Here is a 19,488-nt window from a genome sequence, read left to right on the forward strand (position 1 = left end):
TTGGACAAAAAGCAATGCAGTAACAAAACAACAACAACAACAACAACAACAACAACGGTATTGTAAAGTAGACTAGCAGACTCACTTTATTGGGGTTGGAGCCCCCCACTCCAATGGGGTTCAGCAAATCCTCCAGGCCATGGGGAACGGGCCAAAGGTTCAGAGCCATTTTCCCAGCCACCAGCGTGTCTTTGTAATCAAAGAGGTTGACGTTGCCCCAGGCCAGGGGGCAGTGCTCCTGTTAGTCAAGGGGGCAGAGAGACCATGGGGTGCTGAGTCAAAGTGCAGAAGGAGTGCCTCCGTCCCTTAAGCTAGCAGACTCTCAAACAGCAGTCTTCAGTCTTTTTTAGACTGGGGACCCACCTTTAACCCAAACATGTATTTGGAGAACCACTTCTTACTTTCTTAAAACATTTATTTGCACGGCAGGAGGGCTGCTGCTGCGACCCGCCTTGAATCGGGCCGGAACTCTGTCACGTGTCCCAACCAGCCAGTTGAAGACCTCGCCCCTCCCAAGATTCTCCATCACAGACAATCCAGGTGTCTTGGTTTGCAGGGCTGAACTTAATTTCCCCAAAAGAAAAGAGGTGCTGAAGCTCCTGAAACACCTGGAGCTGCAGCGTGGAGGAAGGCCTAGGCCCGCAGGGGTCAGCAAACTTTTTCAGCAGGGGGCCGGTCCACTGTCCCTCAGACCTTGCGGGGGCCAGACTATATTTTTGGGGGGGAAATGAACGAATTCCTATGCCCCACAAATAACCCAGAGATGCATTTTAAATAAAAGGACACATTCTATTCATGTAAAAACACACTGATTCCCGGACTGCCCGCGGGCCGGATTGAGAAGGTCATTGGTCTGGATCAGGCCCCCGGGCCTAGGGCTTGTGCACATCCTCAGCTGTGCTCTCTTCTTCGCCACCCTTTTACACATTCAAGGATTAAGGCAGGGCCACAGCTCAGTGGGAGAGCACCTGGTTCGCAAGGTCCCAGGTTCAATCCCAGGAAGGGCTGAGAGAGGAATGTCTGAAACCCTGGAGAGGCGCTGCCTGTCATTGTTACATTTAATATTGAGCTGAATGGACGAGGCAGCTTCCTACAGGGCTCAGCTGACCCTTGAATTAAACCACAGGGAAATCCCAAATCCCGGCTCACCTCCTTGGCCCCTTTCCGGCCTTTCACTGAGCAAATGGAAACGCAGAGTCGGGCAGCCCGGGGCAAGTCGGTGAGATAGATGTCGTACGACAGCCACTCGTTCCACCTGGCAGTGAGGAAGAGGGGGAGTGGGGTGTCAGTACAGGGGGGCTGCAGAGGGAACTCACCCCCGCCACCCTCTTCATGGCGCCGGATCCCCTCGTACCCATACATTTCTTCTTCCCCCACCAGAGAAGGGCAGTTTAACCTTTGCCTGCAAAAAGGGGTCCCAGGTCAAATCCTCAATGGCATCTCTAGGCAGGGTTGGGAAAGAACCCCCCCCCCCGCCTAAAATTCTGAAAGCCACAGATCTCAACGAAGGCCGTTCTGAGCAAGGTGGACCCCCAACGCCCTAGGCCAGTATAAGGCAGCTCCCCGTTAGTTATGCCACAGTTACCGAGGGTTGGAACACGGAACGCGCTGCGTGTTGACATTGTCGCAAAGGGGCTCCCCGCCATGGAAAATCCCCGTCCGGACGTAGATCTGGAAAGGGATTCAAGTTACAAGAAAGGATATTCCAACTAAACACTGGGAAGAACTTTCTGACAATATGAGCTGTTTGACTGTGGAATGGACTCCCTCGGGAGGTTGTGGAATCTCCTTTGTTGAATGTTTTTAAGCAGAGGTTGGGTGGCTATCTGAATCAGGGATGCTTTAGTTGAGATTGCAGAATTGCAGGGGTTTGGACTAGGTGACTCTCAAGGTCCCTTCAATTCTATGATTCTATGAGTCCTAAGAGGAACAGAGGAAAGAGTTGGGGGGGGTCTCCTGCTCTTAACGCCACTGGCTCCTTCCTCTCCAAGGAGCCACCCTCCCACAGAATAAACATAGCTGTCAACTTACAGATTTGAAAATAAGGGACCAGCAGCCAAAATAAGGGATTTTCCGGGCACAGGTATGTTCGACTTCTGAGCCCCTCAGAAAGCCCAGCCAGCAGCCAAACGAAGCCTCAAGCGGTGGTTCCCACAGCGCAGCAACCCGGCAAAGGGGATGCAGCAAGGGAAACCACCGTCCCCTCTCCGCTGGGAAGCGCTGAGCAAAGGCGAGTCCCCAGGCAAGGCGGCCGATTTGATTGGCACAAGGCATGCAAGCTCCACCCCCCCGTTGTTCTCAGACTCCTTATTGGGTGAGCAACGCAGCCAAGCAACAGAGTTGAATCCTCCCTCCTCCCTGGCCGGCAGGGAGAGAGGGAGAGGAGCTGCTTCCTTTGAAACCCGGGAAATTTAAGGGACATCATCAGTAAGGGACAGCAGCGGGACACAGCGCTGGGATGAGGGACTGTCCCGCCAAATAAGGGACACTTGACAGCTATGAGAATAAATTTAGCAAAATTTGCCACCCTTTGTTTTGCTTTGTATATAAATGCAATAAATGGGAAAAATAAACAGGGAGTCGGTCTGTGCAATGTGAGTTGCATGCTCCCTACTCCCACCCTGGGGAAACTTGGATGCCTGGCTTCCCTCGCTCCTTTCCCCCCACAACCTTATCAATATCCCGGATGTTGACGTTGACGTAGGTTGCGCACAGGATCTTGATGCGCAGGAGGCTGTTGATGGACCAGAGCGACTTGGTGGGGACGTCTCCGTTGACGTGGGAAGAGGTGGCCGAGCGGCGGGCGTAGGAGGGCAGCACAAAGACGTTGGCCGGCAGCTGGCTGTAGAGGCTCTCCTTGCTCATGAGCATCAGGTGGGGCAGGCGGCCGATGGTGATGCAGTTCCTCATGTACTGGGGGCGCAGGGAGAGGGGAGGCAGTGAGTGGGGTGGGGAAGGGAGGGAGGCAGGGCTGTGGGCAGGAAGGGCCACCTCACCTTGTACTGGCTGAGCGGGTATTTCTCCAGCAAGTACTCGTCGCAGCCGCACACCTTCAGGAGGTACTTGCCCTGGTACTCCTGCACACACAGGCGCAGCTGCTCCGGCGACAGGTGCATGCTCCGCGTCTTCTTCCGGATGGCCTCGGCGATCACCTGCTCCGGCAGAGCATCGTGGGGGGTCTTGAGGGTGTATTTCTGTTTGTCGTTGTTTGGAGACACAATAACCCAAATGGTAACTATGATCCGACCTTCAGGAGACGGAAGGAGGGTGGGGGGGAAAAGCAGGAGAAGGAACTGTCATTCGGGTGAGCTGGTATGGTGCGGCGGAGAGAGAGAGAGAGAGAGAGCGCGCATGGTCAGCGTGGCCGGGGTGGGGGGGAGGCAGGGGGGGGAGAGGGAATAGGAGGACCCTCTGGCAAAGTCGCTGGCTCTCAGCCTGGCCTACTTTACAGTAGGGTTACCAGATGTTCCCGGGGACAGTCCCCGGATTTGCAAATTTGTCCCCAGACAAATCCCGTCCCCGGATTTGCAAATCTGTCCCTGGACAAATTCTGTCCCTGGATTTGCAAATCTGTCCCCGAGAAACGTGACAGCGGCAGCCTCAGCAGCCCGGAGCCAACCTGGTAGCGCAGTTGGCTCTGGCTGGCTCCAGGAGCTGCTTGCTGCTCACTGCCGTGGCGCCTGCCATTTTCCCTCACCGAAAGTCCCCATATGATGTGTCTTGTGTGCAACGCATCACAAAGGGACATCCAGTGAGGAAAAATGGACCCCGGGCATATCCTTGCTCTCATAACTGAACTTCTCACAAATACTAACAGCAGAAACAGGTCACAAAGACCTGAACCTACAATGGTCCAAAATGGCTTTGAAGGGAAGCCATCAGGAAATTAATCTAATTGGGTTCACTCAGGGGGAAAGTGGTATCTCTCCTCCGGCCACATTTCTCCTTTCCCCAGATTTTAAAAACACACAACGATGCCTCCTCGCCAAAACATTTCGCCCCTCCATCATAAAAATTAAATGCATGCTATAGAAACACGCCCAGTTCCTGCCCCTCTGCCTCTAATAAAGCCCCTGTTTACCTTTGTCCAGTTTGCTGTACACGTGTTTGGGCAACTCTGGGCTGGATTCCACATTGGGGGGGTAGACATACAGAGCCTGACTCGGGGGCCCCGCAGATCCCCGGGTCTCCACGGCTTCGCGGCAAACTGACAGGATGTTCCGCCGAAATTCCTGCACCTCGGGGTCCTTGACCAGCTCGAATTCGCAGATGGGCATCCCGATCGCGAACCCTGGGAGCAAAGTAGGGACACTTGACCATCAAGCCTTCTGGGTACCACTCGACTGCCCCCCCTTGTCTAGTTTGGCCTCGGACTCACCAATTTCCCGGTTGAGGATCTTTTCCTCCCGGTTTCCCACCGGCTCAATGACCTTCAGGATGGGCTGGAAGAGACGGAGGTCGCAAAGGCGCCGGGACTCGTCGAAGAATTCTTCCCTCTCGGCTTCCTGCGTCACCCCTACGAAGATGTAGGAAGATTCCTCCTGGGTAGAGAAGCAAAGGGAGACACTGAACACCTCCCAAATACCCATCTTCCCATGCACTAGACTTCCTTCCCTAACCCAATAGTTTCCCACATACATCGTCGGGGGTTAGACTAGATGGCCCTTGGGGGTCCCTTCCAACTCTACAATTCTGTGATTGTAGGATTCCATCATTTTATGTCTTCCTTCCTTCCTCGCTCATAATGCTAGAATGCAGGGTCACCCAATGGTACTGATGTGGGGATAGGTTCAGGAAGAGCAGAAGGAAGTAACTTGGTTACACAAAATGCACCTTATGGAACTCATTGCCACAAGGTGTGGCAATGGGCTTAAAAAATAAAGGGACCTCTAATCATTAGGTCCAGTCGTGACTGACTCTGGGGTTGCGGTGCTCATCTCGCTTTACTGGCCAAGGGAGCCGGCATACAGCTTCCGGGTCATGTGGCCAACAGGACTAAGCCGCTTCTGGCGAACCAGAGCAGTGCACGGAAACGCCGTTTACCTTTCCGCCAGAGCGGTACCTATTTATCTAGTTGCACTCTGACATGCTTTTGAACTGATAGGTTGGCAGGAGCTGGGACCGAGCAACGGTACAGCTTCAAAAGGAAACTGATGGATGATATAGGAAAACATGGAATCCTTGGTCCGTCTAGCTGAGTCTTGTCTACACTGAGTGGCAGAAGAGTCTCTCCCAGCCTTTGCTTATAACTTTAATCCGTTGGTTCAGGTCTTGCCCTCCAGAGCAGCAGAAAACAATCTTGCTCCATCTTCCATGTGACAACCCTTCAGGTATTTAGAGATGGCTATCCTATCATCTCTCAGTCTTCTTCCTTCTAAACACACCCAGCTCCCTCAACCGTTCCTCATCAGGCTTGGTTTCCAGACCCTTGATCATCTTGGGCGCCCTCCTCTGCACACCTTCCAGCTTGTCAATATTGTTCTTAAACTGAGGGGGCCAGAATTGCATACAGCACTCCCGGTGTGGTCTGACCAAGGCAGAAGAGAGTGATACTATTACTTCACTTAGTGATGTATGGAAGTAAGAGCTGGGCCATAAAGAAGGCTGATCACCCAAGAATGGATGCTTTTGAATTCTGGTGCTGGAGGAGACTCTTGAGAGTCCCATGGACTGGAAGAAGATCAAACCTCTCCATTCTGAAGGAAATCAGCCCTGAGAGCTCACTGGAAGGACAGATCCTGAAGCTGAGGCTCCAAGACTTTGGCCACCTCAGGAGAAGAGAAGACTCCCTGGAAAAGACCCTGATGCTGGGGAAGACGGAGGGCACAAGGAGAAGGGGACGACAGAGGACGAGATGGTGGGACAGTGTTCTCGAAGCTACCAGCATGAGTTTGACCAAACTGCGGGAGGCAGTGGAAGACAGGAGAGCCTGGCGTGCTCTGGTCCAGGGGGTCACGAAGAGGCGGACACCACTAAACGACTCAACAACAACAACAATTACTTCACATGGATACTGGACTTCTGTTGATGCCACCTAGAATTGCATCAGCCTTTTTTGCTGCTGCATCACACTGGGAACTCATTTTAATGTTGTGGTCTACTAAGCCAGAGGTCCTTGCTCCTGGCTCGCTAAATCCCTCTCCTGCTGAAGCTTTCCCCCTCCCGGCTTCCCGTTTCCTTAGCTGCCCAGGGTCGGCTCACCTGCAGCAAGTGGAAAAGGGGGTATTTCTTGGCCTCCTTGAAAAGGTCATGCTTGATGCCCAGGAGCGTGGCTTCACGCAGGCACTCCAGCGTGACAATCATGCCGTTGGGGAGGCAGCAGTCCACCATGATCCGGGGGGGCATGAGGTGGAGCCCCCACAGCTCCCCGGACGAGGGGCGCGGCGGCATGGCTGCGAAGGGGTAGGAGGAGCTCGACACGGTGCTAGAGGTGCAGCCAGGAGGCTAAAGCATCTTGTCCACCTGGAGATGGGGAAGACACACAGAGAGAGAGGAGGGTTAGGATTGGCTGGCTCCTCCCCAGTGGGAGGCGTGGCTTCACATGCCCCACCCACTGACACATCCCTCCTCTTGCTATTGGCCACCCAAGATTATATAGATGCAGCCCCGTGAAAGAGGGTTTCAGCCTGTAAGGTCTCTGCCTACTGCACTGAAAAGATGGCACCTTGCGGATTCACCGTTTGACTCAGATGGCAACCCTTTCCCCAGTTTGGGGAACTGATCCAGCCCACGCACTGGCCCACTCTTGCCTGACGACACCAACAAGCAGATTCACAGGTTTCCAGAGCCAACAAGGTTCATGACTTCCGGCAAAGCCTTGGCTAGAAGAAAGTCTCAGTGTTTTGTTTTAGCAGCATGGACTGCGGTGGATGGCAAATCTGTCATGGATGCTTTAGCTGAGATTCCTGCATTGCAGGGGGTCGGACTACATGATCCTTGGGATAGCCATGTTCAAATATATAAAAGGATGTCACATAGAGGAGGGAGAAAGGTTGTTTTCTGCTGCTCCAGAGAAGCGGATACGGAGCAATGGTTCCAAACTACAAGAAAGAAGATTCCACCTAAACATTAGGAAGAACTTCCTGACAGTGAGAGCTGTTTGACAGTGGAATTTGCTGCCGAGGAGTGTGGTGGAGTCTCCTTCTTTGGAGGTCTTTAAGCAGAGGCTTGACAACCATATGTCAGGAGTGCTCTGATGGTGTTTCCTGCTTGGCAGGGGGTTGGACTCGATGGCCCTTGGGGTCTCTTCCAACTCTATCATTCTATGATTCTATGATTCTATGAACTCTACAATTCTAGGAGTCTCTCTCTCTCTCTCTCTCTCTCTCACACACACACACACACACACACAATGCTGGACTAAAATAAAAAGAAACTGCCTGATCTAGCAGCGCTTTATGCATCCGTTCAAATGTGCAATACTCAACCTTCCTTAGAAGATATTTTACAGAGAGGTTGGGTGGCCATTTGTCAGATTCTTTAGCCATGGTTCCTGCATTGCAGGGGGCCGAGCTAGATGTTCCTTCCTTAGGTTCTCTTCCTCTACAATTCTATGATTCTGTGCTAGCAAGGTAATACCACAGGTTTGTTTATTAAAATGTGCAACCTCTAGGAGGATGCATTTTTTAAAAAATACGTGTTTTAAAATTCAGCCAGGTTAAATCTGACCCGGAGAAGATTAACTCCCTGCCACAACTTAAATCAACAAATCTCTGCAATGCTCCCGGAAAATGTTCAGAGCAGGACTTTGGTGAATCTCCACAAGGAGATTCTGTTGTTGTGAAGCGGCCAGGGTGGGCAACATTGCTCTGGAGACCTCCAGCTCAATCTGCTTTGCTCTACAACTCTCTTCAGCCTTCCCAGGTGGAGGGTGGGAGTTGTAGCCCAAAGCAGTTGGGGCGCACCAGGTTGGAGGAAGCAAGAATACAGTATCCGCTTTCTTGCACAACTCATTCCCAAGAGGTTTGCACAGAATAAATCTCTCCCCCTCGCACAACTGTATTCCATAGCATTATACACACACATATACATATACACACACAAAGACACATTCGACCTTACGTTATACGAAGGCAGTGACACTTTGGGAGAATGCTGCTACGAAAATTCTACACCGTCCAGTTCTCCGAGAGCAAATCTGATCATTCAGCTTTCCAGACAAGAGTCTCACCCCCCCCCCACACCTCCAATTAAAAAAAAAAACCCCACACACCCCAAGCCGGGTCAATATCCATCAAACCCATTTTTTTTCCCAGGTCCATGGAGGTGAGTCTTTTAAGCGCATCCCTTTCAAGGATCCTGCCACCCCCCCCATGTGCGTCATCACCCCCTCGAGGCTGCTTACTCTAGAGCAACGGGTAGGAAATCGGTGGGGTTGAGGGTTTTCAGGGTTCTTTTCTCCCCCTTGTGCAATTGTGGGGTGTTTTTTTCCCGTGTGTGTGTGTGTGTGTGTGTGTGTGTGTGTGTAAGGATCCAACAGTTTCCTTAGGAATGCATTGCAAGGCTTCCGTTGTCGGCTGGTCTGAGCCTCATGGCTGTCTCTCTTCTATGCCAGCCAACCATTTTCCTCCCTTCCTGCAGTCAAAAACTGTTGCAAAAAAAATAAAAATAAAAAATAGAATTAATCATAATCAAAGGGAAGGAAGGAAGGCTCTTGAGGGGGGTGGGGAGACAGAATGAATATTTCCCCCCATCATAACTGAAACATCTAAATGTGTATCTGAAACATCTGGTGGGGTGAGACACCCCCACCTTTCCAAGAGCGACCCATAAACTCAAGGAAACGGTTCTGCGTCCAGATTCTATAAAGGATGTGGGGTGCTGCTGTTGTGGGTGGGTTTGACGCATGTTTTGGCAAAGGGGGGGGGGTTTGGATATTTTCTAGTGAAGGCAGGAAAATAAAAACCCGAGCCCTCCTTGCTTTTGCCAGGAAGGCAACGAAGCAGGTAGCCCCCATCAATATATTCCTTTTCCTCCCCACACCTCCTCCCCCCCCCCTCCGCCGCCGGCAACTTGGTCTACGTTATGCCCACCGCTGGAAAAGGGGGTTTTGTAACAAAAGAAAGCGACTTACGTGTCTCCGGATCCTTGAATCAGAAGAGAAGGCAAGGTTAGGTCTTGGTTTTGAAGGATGCAGAGGCTCTTCCTCCTTCCCCAGCCCACCCCCCCCCCCCCACCGCGAAAGATCCTTCTCCCTCCCCTACTGCTGTGACCATCGGGTCCCATTCCTCTCTCCCCCGCCTCCCCCTTTCCAGCGGCCAGAGAGAGCTCTTGCAAGCCGCGTATCCGGCATGGAAAAGCACGGATTTCCGTTGGATCCGGGGTTTCTCACACAGCTGGGAGGGGAACGGGGGGAAAGGGAGAGAGAATTGGCTATCTAAAATATTTCTTTTTTAAACCCACCTCTTGCAACACCCGAAATCCAGCAGCAAAGAGGGGGCATCTCCCCCCCCCAATCCAACACCCCCATTCATCCCAATGTCAGCCAGGAAGGGACACTTTTTGGGAGATGGAGGAGTGTGTGTGTGTGTGTTTATTCCCTCCCCCCTCCTCTTTCTTTCCAGGAAAGGTGGGGGGGGGATGAATGAGAGAGAAAAAGGATGACTGCAATTTTTAAAACCTGCCCTAAAGACAGAAAATGTGGGGAGAAGGGGAGAGAGCGAGGAGAAAATGGAATCACCGCCGCTTGTGTAAATTGATACAGACATTTGCACAAAAGGGGCTCGATTGTGGTGGTGGTGGTGGTGGGGTGTTTGTGTGCGATTCCGCAGTATGTTTTGAGATACTAATTTTGGGGTCGCGTGCAAAGCTCAGACGGGGAGAGCTTTCCTGGGACGTTTGTTGGTATGGCATCCTTTGTCAACCTCCAGATGTGCAGGACCACCATTCCCACCAGCCCCACCACATCTGCAGGGCACCAGGCTGGCAAACGCAGCCATCTGTTGCCATCCCAGCATGGTCTGTCAGGTCTAACCCCAGACAAGATAAAATCTGCCTTCATTCCCCTGGAGCAGCCTTGGACGATTGCTACCTCTCAGACTCACCTACCGCCCGGGGGGGTTGTGACGGTGACATGAGGGGGGTGAACTTGAGATGTCCACAAGGACCTCCAGGTGCTTCTTATATGATCCGGCCTTCCTTTATTACATAGAAGGACAATTTTCAAGACAAGCCTCGTCACAAGCCTGGCAAATCTGTAAAGACACTTAAGAATCAGATAATGCTAATGTTCCTTACTTGGGCTTTGTTATTTTAACTGACGCGCAACTGTGCTCATTCTAAGTGCTTTTCGTTTTACAGGTTTGTTTTTCAATGTTCATCTGTTGTTATAGCTTTGTTCTCTCTGTTTTGTATGCATTATAAAATGATTTTGGTTTTGTTTTTTTTACAAAAACAAAACAAAAGTGCTAATTTCTAACATGTTTCCTTCCTAGAAATGCTGTTGGGGATGCTCTGCCACCTAGCTGTGGCTTTTCCCTGCAAGTTTTGCAGCTGTGGTTGTAAAGATGTGGCAGGCACCAGGCCGTGGTGGCTGGTGCCCACTGAGGCTGGTAGGGCGGAAGGCAGGGAGCCCAACAGTAGGTGGCGCCAGAGCCAATGACAGCCCGAACTACCCCCTTAGAAAGTAAAGGTAAAGGGACCCCTGACCATTAGGTCCAGTCGTGGCCGACTCTGGCGTTGCGGCCTTCATCTCGCTTTATTGGCCAAGGGAGCCGGCGTACAGCTTCCAGGTCATGTGGCCAGCACGACTAAGCCGCTTCTGGTGAACCAGAGCAGCGCACGGAAACGCCGTTTACCTTCCCCCCGGAGGGGTACCTATTTATGTACTTGCACTGACGTGCTTTCAAACTGCTAAGTTGGCAGGAGCAGGGACCGAGCAACGGGAGCTCACCCCGTCGCGGGGATTCAAACTGCCAACCTTCTGATCGGCAAGTCCTAGGCTCTGTGGTTTAACCCACAGCGCCACCCGCGTCAACTACCCCCTTGCTGGGTGTAAATAAGAAGGCAGGCAGGCAGGTTGGGGCAGGCTGAGGTTAGTGGGGCAGTGCCCCCTTGGCCTGAATGGTCCAGCCTCCAATGACTGGGGCCCTGGGCATAACCCTTATATTCCAAAGCAAAGGAGAAAAGGGGTGGGAGCATTGGTTTAACCTCAGCATTGTAGTATAAACATTGACAACTGGGAAACACTGGCCTGCGAGCGCTCCAGTTGGAGAACAGCCTTTACTAAAGGTGTTGTGGGCTTTGAAGACACTCGAACTCAGGACGCAAGGGAGAAACGTGCTAAGAGGAAGGCAGGCTTGGCAAATCCACACCGTGATCAACTCCCGCCCGGAAATCAATGTCCCCACTATGAAAGGACGTGTGGATCCAGAATTGGCCTCCACAGTCACTTACGGACTCATTGTTAAAACCGTGTTTATGGAATACAATCTTACTGATGATGATGATGAAGATGATGGTGTTAACTCTCCCTTGTCTGATACTGGCCCTTGCACTTGAACTGCATATGTGTTTCATTCTGCTCCAGCCAACCCACGCAGGCCACAATTGGTTCTCCTCCTAGAGCAGTGTCCCTGTCAACATGGTGCCTGCCAGATGTTTTAGATGGCAACTCCCAGCAACCACACACTGGTGTTTGATGGGAGTTGTCCAAAACAGCTGGAGGGCACCAGGTTGGAAAAGGCTGAAATCAAGGCATGGGGGGCGGGGGGGGATGTGCAGCATAAAGCTGGATGTGTCTAAGGAGGATATTGGCAAGCTGGAAGGCGTGCAGAGGAGAAGCCTGGTAGAAGAGGAGACTGAGAGGTGAGCCATGATGGCACAAGCTTGCCTTCCGCTGCTCTGGAGGGGAAGACCCAGAACAATGGATTCAAATGACAAGAAAGGAGATTCCGACTAAACATTAGGAGGAACTTCCTGACAGTAAGAGCCGTTCAGTACTGGAAGGGGTTCCCTCATAAGTTGGTGGACTCTCCCCCACTGGAGGTTTTTCAACAGAGGTTGGATGGCCGTCTGCCAGTGATTCTTTAGCAGTGATTCCTGCATTGCAGGAGCTTGGACTACTAGACGGTTCCTTCCAATGCAACAGACCTAAGATTCTAAGGTGTACAGTGGTACCTCGGGTTAAGAACTTAATTCGTTCCGGAGGTCCGTTCTTAACCTGAAACTGTTCTTAACCTGAGGTACCACTTTAGCTAATGGGGCCTCCCGCTGCCGCTACGCGATTTCTGTTCTCATCCTGAAGCAAAGTTCTTAACCCGAGGTACTATTTCTGGGTTAGTGGAGTCTGTAACCTGAAGCGTCTGTAATCGGAGGTACCACTCTATTATTGTTTTCAATGACGTCACAAGCTGCTGCAAGTATTTTTAAAGGAAGTAAGGCACCTCCTCGTTTTTAGCCTGGTGCCTCTGTTGTCTGACCTCCTACTGACTATAGCAAGCAAGCACAAAATAAAAAGTCCCTTTCTGCAGGTCTTGTTTGACCCGACATCCTGCATGTTCACCTGAAGTGGCCAATTAAAAAGGTAAAGGTAAAGGGACCCCTGACCATTAGGTCCAGTCACGGACAACTCTGGGGTTGATGCGCTCATCTCGCTTTACTGGCCAAGGGAGCCGGCGTACAGCTTCCGGGTCGTGTGGCCAGCATGACTAAGCTGCTTCTGGCGAACCAGAGAAGCACACAGAAACGCCGTTTACCTTCCCGCCGGAGGTAAACCTATTTATCTACTTGCACTTTGACGTGCTTTCGAACTGCTAGGTTGGCAGGAGCAGAGACCAAGCAACGGGAGCTCACTCCGTCGTGGGGATTCGAACTGCCGACCTTCCGATCAGCAAGTCCTAGGCTCTGTGGTTTAACCCACAGCGCCTGCTCCCAAAAAGCCTCACAAGGAGGGCACAAAGGCAACTGTGCTTCCTTGCAGCTGTAACCCATGGAGGTTCCCTGTATTCAATGCAAGCAACAGCCATAATAATAACAATAATTTATTATTTATACCCCGCCCATCTGGCTGAGTTTCCCCAGCCACTCTGGGCGGCTCCCAATCAAGTGTTAAAAACAGTACAGCGTTAAATATTAAAAACTTCCCTGAACAGGGAACATAAGAAGAGTCTGCTGGATCCGGCCAATGGCACATCTAGTCCTGCATCCGATTCTCACAGTGGCCACACAGCTGCCCATTATGGGAAACCCACAAGCGGGTTTCGAGCACAGGAGTTCAAATCTCTCCCCTCCATCAACTGGCATTCATAAGCATTTTCTGCCTCCAACTGTGGAGCCTTCAAAAGAGCTTCTCTCTTCCACCTCCATGAGATTCTCTAAGTTAAGTTGGTGGCCATCGCCACCATGCTGAGAACTTCATAAGTTAAAGATGCATTGTGTAGATGGGTGGACATCAGAGATTAAGAATGCAATAAACTGCCTTATGCAGAGCCAGCCCATTCAGAAGCATAGAACTGTAGAGTTGAAAGGGACCCTGAGGGTCATCCAGTCCAACCCCCGCAATGCAGGAATCTCAAATGAAGCATTCATGATGGATGAACGTCAAACCGCTGCTTAAAACCCTCCAAGGAAGGACAGTTGGGTTCCATCTGGCTCAGCACCGCCTCCATTGACTGGCTGTATCTCGCCAGGGTTTCAGGTAGGGAGTTTTTCCTAGTGCTACCTGGAGATACCATTAAGTACAGACGCAGGTGGCGCTGTGGGTTAAACCACAGAGCCTAGGACTTGCCGATCGGAAGGTCGGTGGTTTGAATCCCCGTGATGGAGTGAGCTCCCGTCGCTCGGTCCCAGCTCCTGCCAACCTAGCAGTTCGAAAGCACGTCAAAGTGCAAGTAGATAAATAGGTACCGCTCCGGCGGGAAGGTAAACGGCGTTTCCGTGCACTACTCTGGTTCGCCAGAAGCTGCTTAGTCATGCTGGCCACATGACCCAGAAGCTGTACGCGGGCTCCCTCGGCCAGTAAAGCGAGATGAGCGCCGCAACCCCAGAGTCGTCCACGACTGGACCTAAAGGTCAGGGGTCCCTTTACCTTTACAGAAGCAAGGGCCCTTTTGCATACAAAGGAGGTCCTCCACACCGCTGATCGACAGCCCTGGTTTGAGAATAAGAGCATCTAATGCCAGGAGGAACCACCTCTGAGCTGACTTAAGCGGTATCACATCTCTGATGCAAGGTCAGAAGTCCCGGATCCTTGCCTACCCTGCTCTGCCTCGGTAAATCCCTGAAATGCAAAACACCTTGCCCCTGGAGGCAAACGTCAGATGAGCCTTCCGGATCAGGCCAGTGGCCCATCTAATTCAGCACCCTGTTCTCACAGTGGCAGCCAGGGGCCTCAAAGGGAAGACTGCAAGCAAGGACTGGGAGTAACAACACTCCCTGCTTCTGAAGTTTCCAGCAACTAGTATTCAGAAGCATACTGTCTCGAATCCATCTCATTGCTCTGGTTATCTCCCGCTTGGACTACTGCAGTGCGCTCTACGTGGGGTTACCTTTGAAGGTGACCCGGAAACTACAACTAATCCAGAACGCGGCAGCTAGACTGGTGACTGGGAGTGGCCGCCGAGACCATATAACACCAGTCTTGAAAGACCTACATTGGCTCCCAGTATGTTTCCGAGCACAATTCAAAGTGTTGGTGCTGACCTTTAAAGCCCTAAACGGCCTCAAAGGCCCAGTAGACCTGAAGGAGCATCTCCACCCCCATCGTTCAGCCCAGACACTGAGGTCCAGCTCTGAGGGCCTTCTGGTGGTTCCCTCCCTGTGAGAGGCCAAGTTACAGGGAACCAGGCAGAGGGCCTTCTCGGTAGTGGCGCCCGCCCTGTGGAACGCCCTCCCATCAGATGTCAAAGCGATAAACAACTACCTGACATTCAGAAGACATCTGAAGGCAGCCCTGTTCAGGGAAGTTTTTAATATGTGACATTTTAGTGTACTTTTCATCTTTGTTGGAAGCCGCCCAGATGGGCGGGGTACAAATAATAAATTATTATTATTATTATTGTTATTATTATTATTATTATTATTATTATTGCTGATTTTCTGCCCTCTTAAGACATTTTTCTTCGCCTGGTCTGGCCCTTGCTTGATTTTGTCTCCCTCTCCATAATTTAGGCATCAGCCTGCTGGTTTTGGATTGTTCGGTGTCGTTTCAAATTTTGTTTCAATCCCAGTTGTTTTTTGCCACGATGGGTGCTTTTATTTGAAGTAGAAAAGGTGGGGAAGAACTTTTTTTAAAAAAACAACACCCAAATAAAGACAGAAGTCCAGGTCTGTCTGAATACCTCACATTAATAAATAAATCCTTAGGCACAAGACGAATGCTCATTACCATATGGAAAAGAAAATGGGGGGGGGGGGAGCGGAATGCTGCAGGGATGGACTGGCCTCATTCAAGGCAGCCAGCCACAAAAACAAGCATTTCTCAACATCTAGACCAGGGCATCTGTCTGGAACACACAAGTTGCTGGAGCCAAACGCTGAGTCACCCCCTAAAAATGCTGCATGAACTTCAAGCTATTGGGTTAAAAAAAAATTTACAGAGAAAAGAGAAAAAAAAGAAATATCTTTCCCCCACAACCCCCCCCCCAAAAAATCAGGGCCTGCCTTTCTTTCCTTTCACAAATCGAAAGAATCCTTTTTGTTAAGAATAAAACGCCTCAGCGATATATCCAAGATATTTGACATAGTTAAAGGAAAGAAAGGAGACGGAGGAACATGAATAGAAGGGGGGGAGGGAGAGAGAGAAGGCAGGTCCTGTTAGCTAAATATTTTGGGTGTCTCTTTTGCAGAAGTCACTTTCAAGTTCTTGCCTCCTAGCCAAAAAAACAAAAAAAGCATGTTGTGCCCAGTCATGTATATTAAATCAGTGTGAGAATCCCATGCCAACTTCCTATTTATGACCCATGGCATACGTGGGATGGGGAGCCAGGAAGTGGCTCCCCCCCCTTTTCTATTCCTGTCTCTGTCATAGGTGACCTTGGGCAAGACGCCACTTCCCTCAGCACTGTGGCTTGCGTCTTCCTCTCCCAGCGTCTCAGGCGAAAGCCTTCAAGGGCACGAAGAGGCAGCCGAGAGAGACAAAGGGGTGGATGGAGGCAGCAAAGAGCTGGTGGCTCCTCCTCGGGTCAAAAAAAACCTTAGCCACTCTCCTCCAGAAGCCACTGGGCGGGCAAGAAGCAAGAGTCCAGAGACAGGAAGCCACGCCAAAGAAAGACTGGAGCGTTCATCTGTCATTCTGCCGTTCATCTGTCATTCTGTCCCACAACACAGGCACACCCTGAAACGTGAAATGGCACTCCAGGCCACAGCCAATTTAACTGAAAGGTACTGATAAACTAATCCATAGAGAGAATATACACTGTGGGAGCAGGGATCTTAATTATGCTCCATGCACCGTGTAATCTCCACCAAGAAAAAATGCCCAAAGTCTGCAAAACAGCAGGAAAGTCACATTCCCTGATCAGAATAAATTATGCAAATTAAGCGAGCGGCTTAGTTTTTCCATACTTTTAGCCAACGTCAGTGAGACATTTTCAAATGATCTGATTATCCCCTTTTTGCAAGGAAGGCTCGAGGAAGGGAGAGCGGAAAGGCGTGGAGAAACTCAGAAGGTGTTCTCGAAAGCGAAGAGGAGTAGAAACAAACCCCAGCTGAATCAGGGTGCCTTGGGAGTGTTTTGGTGCTTCCCTGAGAGAGGAGGGATCTGTATGAGGCCCCCGCAAGCTGAAGTAGGGAACACTCCCTCCCTCTGAAACCTTGTGGTGCTTTGCTTGCTCAGTCACAACAAACAAACCCTGCTATTTTTTGCAAAAAGCAAAACCAAGCTTACAGAATACACCCTTGGTTGAGAGGGAGGAATCGTCCAAGGTGGCTGACAGGTCTAACTTTTAATCAGAGGCAATTATTTTATCAGGAATCCCCAGTCACAGTGCTTTTTGCGGAAGGACGCTGACTCAAACAAATGTTTGTCTCACGTGCTCACTGCTCTTTGGCTAGTTCTGCCTCTCCCGAGTTCTCAGGAGGTCTAATCCAGCAGGGCCCTCCTTAAATTCCAATCACTGGGTGAAAGGAGAGTAAATGAAGGAGTTACTTATGCAGTAAAACGGACCAAGATATGGCTCACCAGCTACATGTACCTGGACCACTTAAACCACACTTGGATTCTGGAACTGGAACTGGAACTGGAAGTGACAGTTAGAAGCAGGTGGAGTTCTGAATCTTGGCACATGGCTAGTGCCACCCCACTGTGAAGCTATAGAGGAGAGGTGTGAAGCTATTAACACATTGATTGTTCCTTCCAACCTTTCCTCTCTACTAGCTAGAATGATGTTCAGTGAATTCAGAGAATGGAGGATTCCATTGAATGGTAGATACCATTGCTGAACAAGCTGTTTAGGTGCTTTTATTTCTAAATTATTTTTTGGCGTTACTGCTATTACCACTGTATTTCTATTGCCTTTTATCTTAAGCCTCCCTCCCAGGATTTAAATTGATCATTGTTCTCCCGTATTTTATCTCCAAAGGAAACCTGAAAGGTAGTCTGAATCAAGGTCGCCCAGTGAACTACAGGGCTGAATGGCAATTTGTGTCTGGGTTTCCTACAGCCGGGCTGGTTCCAGACCACACTTTAACCACTCTACCACATTGCTCTGAGCTCTATAAATGCATACATGGGAAGAGAACGAAGGGGAAATTGAAGAACATGTGTATACAGAGCATATCTCAAGGAAGCTATAGTTTCTAATTATCCTCCTCCCCTTCCTACAGCCCAGAGTTTCTCTCTTTCGATTTCTTATAGCAAAGTTGAAAGAACAAATCCACCAAATGACAGGTAGAAGAACAATGCAATGCACACTTGGTGTAACTCAGCTATCTTTCATGCCTTGAGCTTGAATGAAGCAGGGAGACAAGCAGGCTAATGGATCTGAAAGAAGCATATAGGGCTGACATGAACACATTAGATAGCTGTTTAGTGAGCCACATGAGAAGTGACAAAACAAGATTGGTTGCGTATGGCAGGGGAAACCTGTGACCAAATATTGTGGGACGACTTCAGGCCCTGCTGAAGGCTAATGGTGAGGAATGACGGGAACTGTGTTCCTACAACACTTAGAAAGCCACAGGTTCCCCAGCCCTGGTCTGCTGTCCATTTGCTGTTGTACCTCGAATAAAACTTTAATAAGATCAGGCTGGTGCTCAGAAGTTAAATGCAAAGCTTTCTGATACAAACTTGTTAGTGCCTTTGTTGCAGACAACAGTCTATCATTCCATAGTCTATGTTTGTGTGAATGAGTGACTTTAATTATTCCTCCAAACTGGGGTAGCTGTGTGTGTGTTGTACATTTTATCAGTCTCCGTACGAGTATGCGACCATGCTTCTAGCATTTATGATATCGGTAAAACAGGAGGACACTCGGTTAGATCCAAAACCAGATTTTAATAGAGCTTTGCTGAATTGTAATTATAAACAATTGGGGGAACATCTTTAAACACAGACAAGATCTTTTGTAACCTTCCAAATGGGTGGAAAACAACTCCTAAATTTCGATTGCCATTTCACCTAGTTTCTCTTTTGCACTAAGTTCTAAACAAGTCAATCAGATTTATTAAAGGGTGAATTTACTTTCCTTGCCTTGTTTATAGCTGTGATTCCAGTTGCCTGTTTAACCAAGGAACGGGGAAAGGGGGATTTTCACAGCCCTGTTTAAAAACAAGCTGTCACAAACTTCCTAGGTGGATTAAACTCAAGAATCAAAGCTGCAAGAACCTTTTCCCCACATCCTCTGCTATGCTTAGTATGTCTACTTTCCATCAGTGCTCTCAAACTCACGACTATGTTGTAGTCCACAACACCTAGAAGGCACCAAGATGGATGGGGGAGGCTTGTATAGATGAAGAAATTATCCACCCTTTACACTTGAGGTCAGGACACACCCCTTTCTGAAAGGCTACTCCTCAAACAAGACCAATGAAAATTCATCCGAAGAGTAATTCTTCTCCTCAGCAAAGACAGCCATCTCCTGGCTGCCGAAGGTTTCATCTTCTTCTTTCTCCTGGGCCACGGCTTCACTTGACTCCTCAAGGCCCACAACACCCCTGTTCAACATCAGTCCACTTTCTGTCACTGGGGAGACATCAGCCTTGCTCATACTGTCTTCCTTGCTTGGATAACTGGAGGGCATGAAGGGAGGGCTGCTGCCGTATCTGCAAGAGCTGAGCTGCTCAGCTGCGGCACTCTTAGACCATGGAGCAGCGAACGAGCTCTTAGAACCTTGAGAGGAACACAAAAACCAGTGAAGATCTCCCCAAAGAGTTATCCTGCATGAGGAGAACGATATCCTCTCCTGTATCTAAGGGGGTAGAACAACCCGTCTCGCCAGAGCAGAAGAGTCCCTTCTACCGCCTTCCTTTGCTGGGTGCTAAATAGAATGTCAGACGACTATTGAACTAATAACAAAAAGGCTACACAACTTGGGATTTCATTCCCAGTTG

At 50.1% G+C, this 19,488-nt stretch overlaps 2 protein-coding genes and 1 long non-coding RNA gene across 7 annotated transcripts in view; 1 reads left to right on the forward strand and 2 right to left on the reverse strand.

Annotated features, from left to right (window-relative positions):
• The window catches only part of LOC309326711 (phosphatidylinositol 4,5-bisphosphate 3-kinase catalytic subunit alpha isoform-like), a 40,600-nt gene extending 23,448 nt beyond the window's left edge, over positions 1-17,152 (reverse strand). For 2 of the 3 annotated variants that reach the window (XM_081835620.1, XM_081835618.1), the window contains exons 1-10: positions 9,074-10,354; positions 8,345-8,587; positions 6,202-6,462; positions 4,379-4,541; positions 4,082-4,291; positions 2,997-3,247; positions 2,671-2,913; positions 1,586-1,671; positions 1,150-1,255; positions 86-238 (exon numbers count right to left, since the gene is read on the reverse strand). In XM_081835620.1, coding sequence (XP_081691746.1) covers positions 86-238; positions 1,150-1,255; positions 1,586-1,671; positions 2,671-2,913; positions 2,997-3,247; positions 4,082-4,291; positions 4,379-4,541; positions 6,202-6,390 — 1,401 coding nt within the window. In that variant the 5' untranslated portion in view covers positions 6,391-6,462; positions 8,345-8,587; positions 9,074-10,354. Of the gene's footprint in view, positions 1-85; positions 239-1,149; positions 1,256-1,585; positions 1,672-2,670; positions 2,914-2,996; positions 3,248-4,081; positions 4,292-4,378; positions 4,542-6,201; positions 6,463-8,344; positions 8,588-9,073; positions 10,355-17,104 lie in introns of those variants that run through there. The other variant, XM_081835619.1, reaches the window with a different exon arrangement.
• A 158-nt stretch (positions 17,153-17,310) lies between these two features.
• Positions 17,311-17,762, forward strand: LOC309326844. The gene is made up of 2 exons (XR_014150383.1): positions 17,311-17,392; positions 17,520-17,762. It is a non-coding gene; the product is annotated as an uncharacterized lncRNA (long non-coding RNA).
• Positions 17,763-18,413: 651 nt separating this feature from the next.
• The window catches only part of ZCWPW1 (zinc finger CW-type and PWWP domain containing 1), a 46,160-nt gene continuing 45,085 nt past the window's right edge, over positions 18,414-19,488 (reverse strand). For all 3 annotated transcript variants that reach the window (XM_081835709.1, XM_081835707.1, XM_081835708.1), the window contains exon 17: positions 18,414-19,267. In XM_081835709.1, coding sequence (XP_081691835.1) covers positions 18,945-19,267 — 323 coding nt within the window. In that variant the 3' untranslated portion in view covers positions 18,414-18,944. The remainder of the gene's footprint in view (positions 19,268-19,488) is intronic.

Source organism: Podarcis erhardii, assembly GCF_964252035.2.
Source record: "Podarcis erhardii genome assembly, chromosome: 13".
Classification (NCBI taxonomy): Eukaryota; Metazoa; Chordata; class Lepidosauria; order Squamata; family Lacertidae; genus Podarcis; species Podarcis erhardii.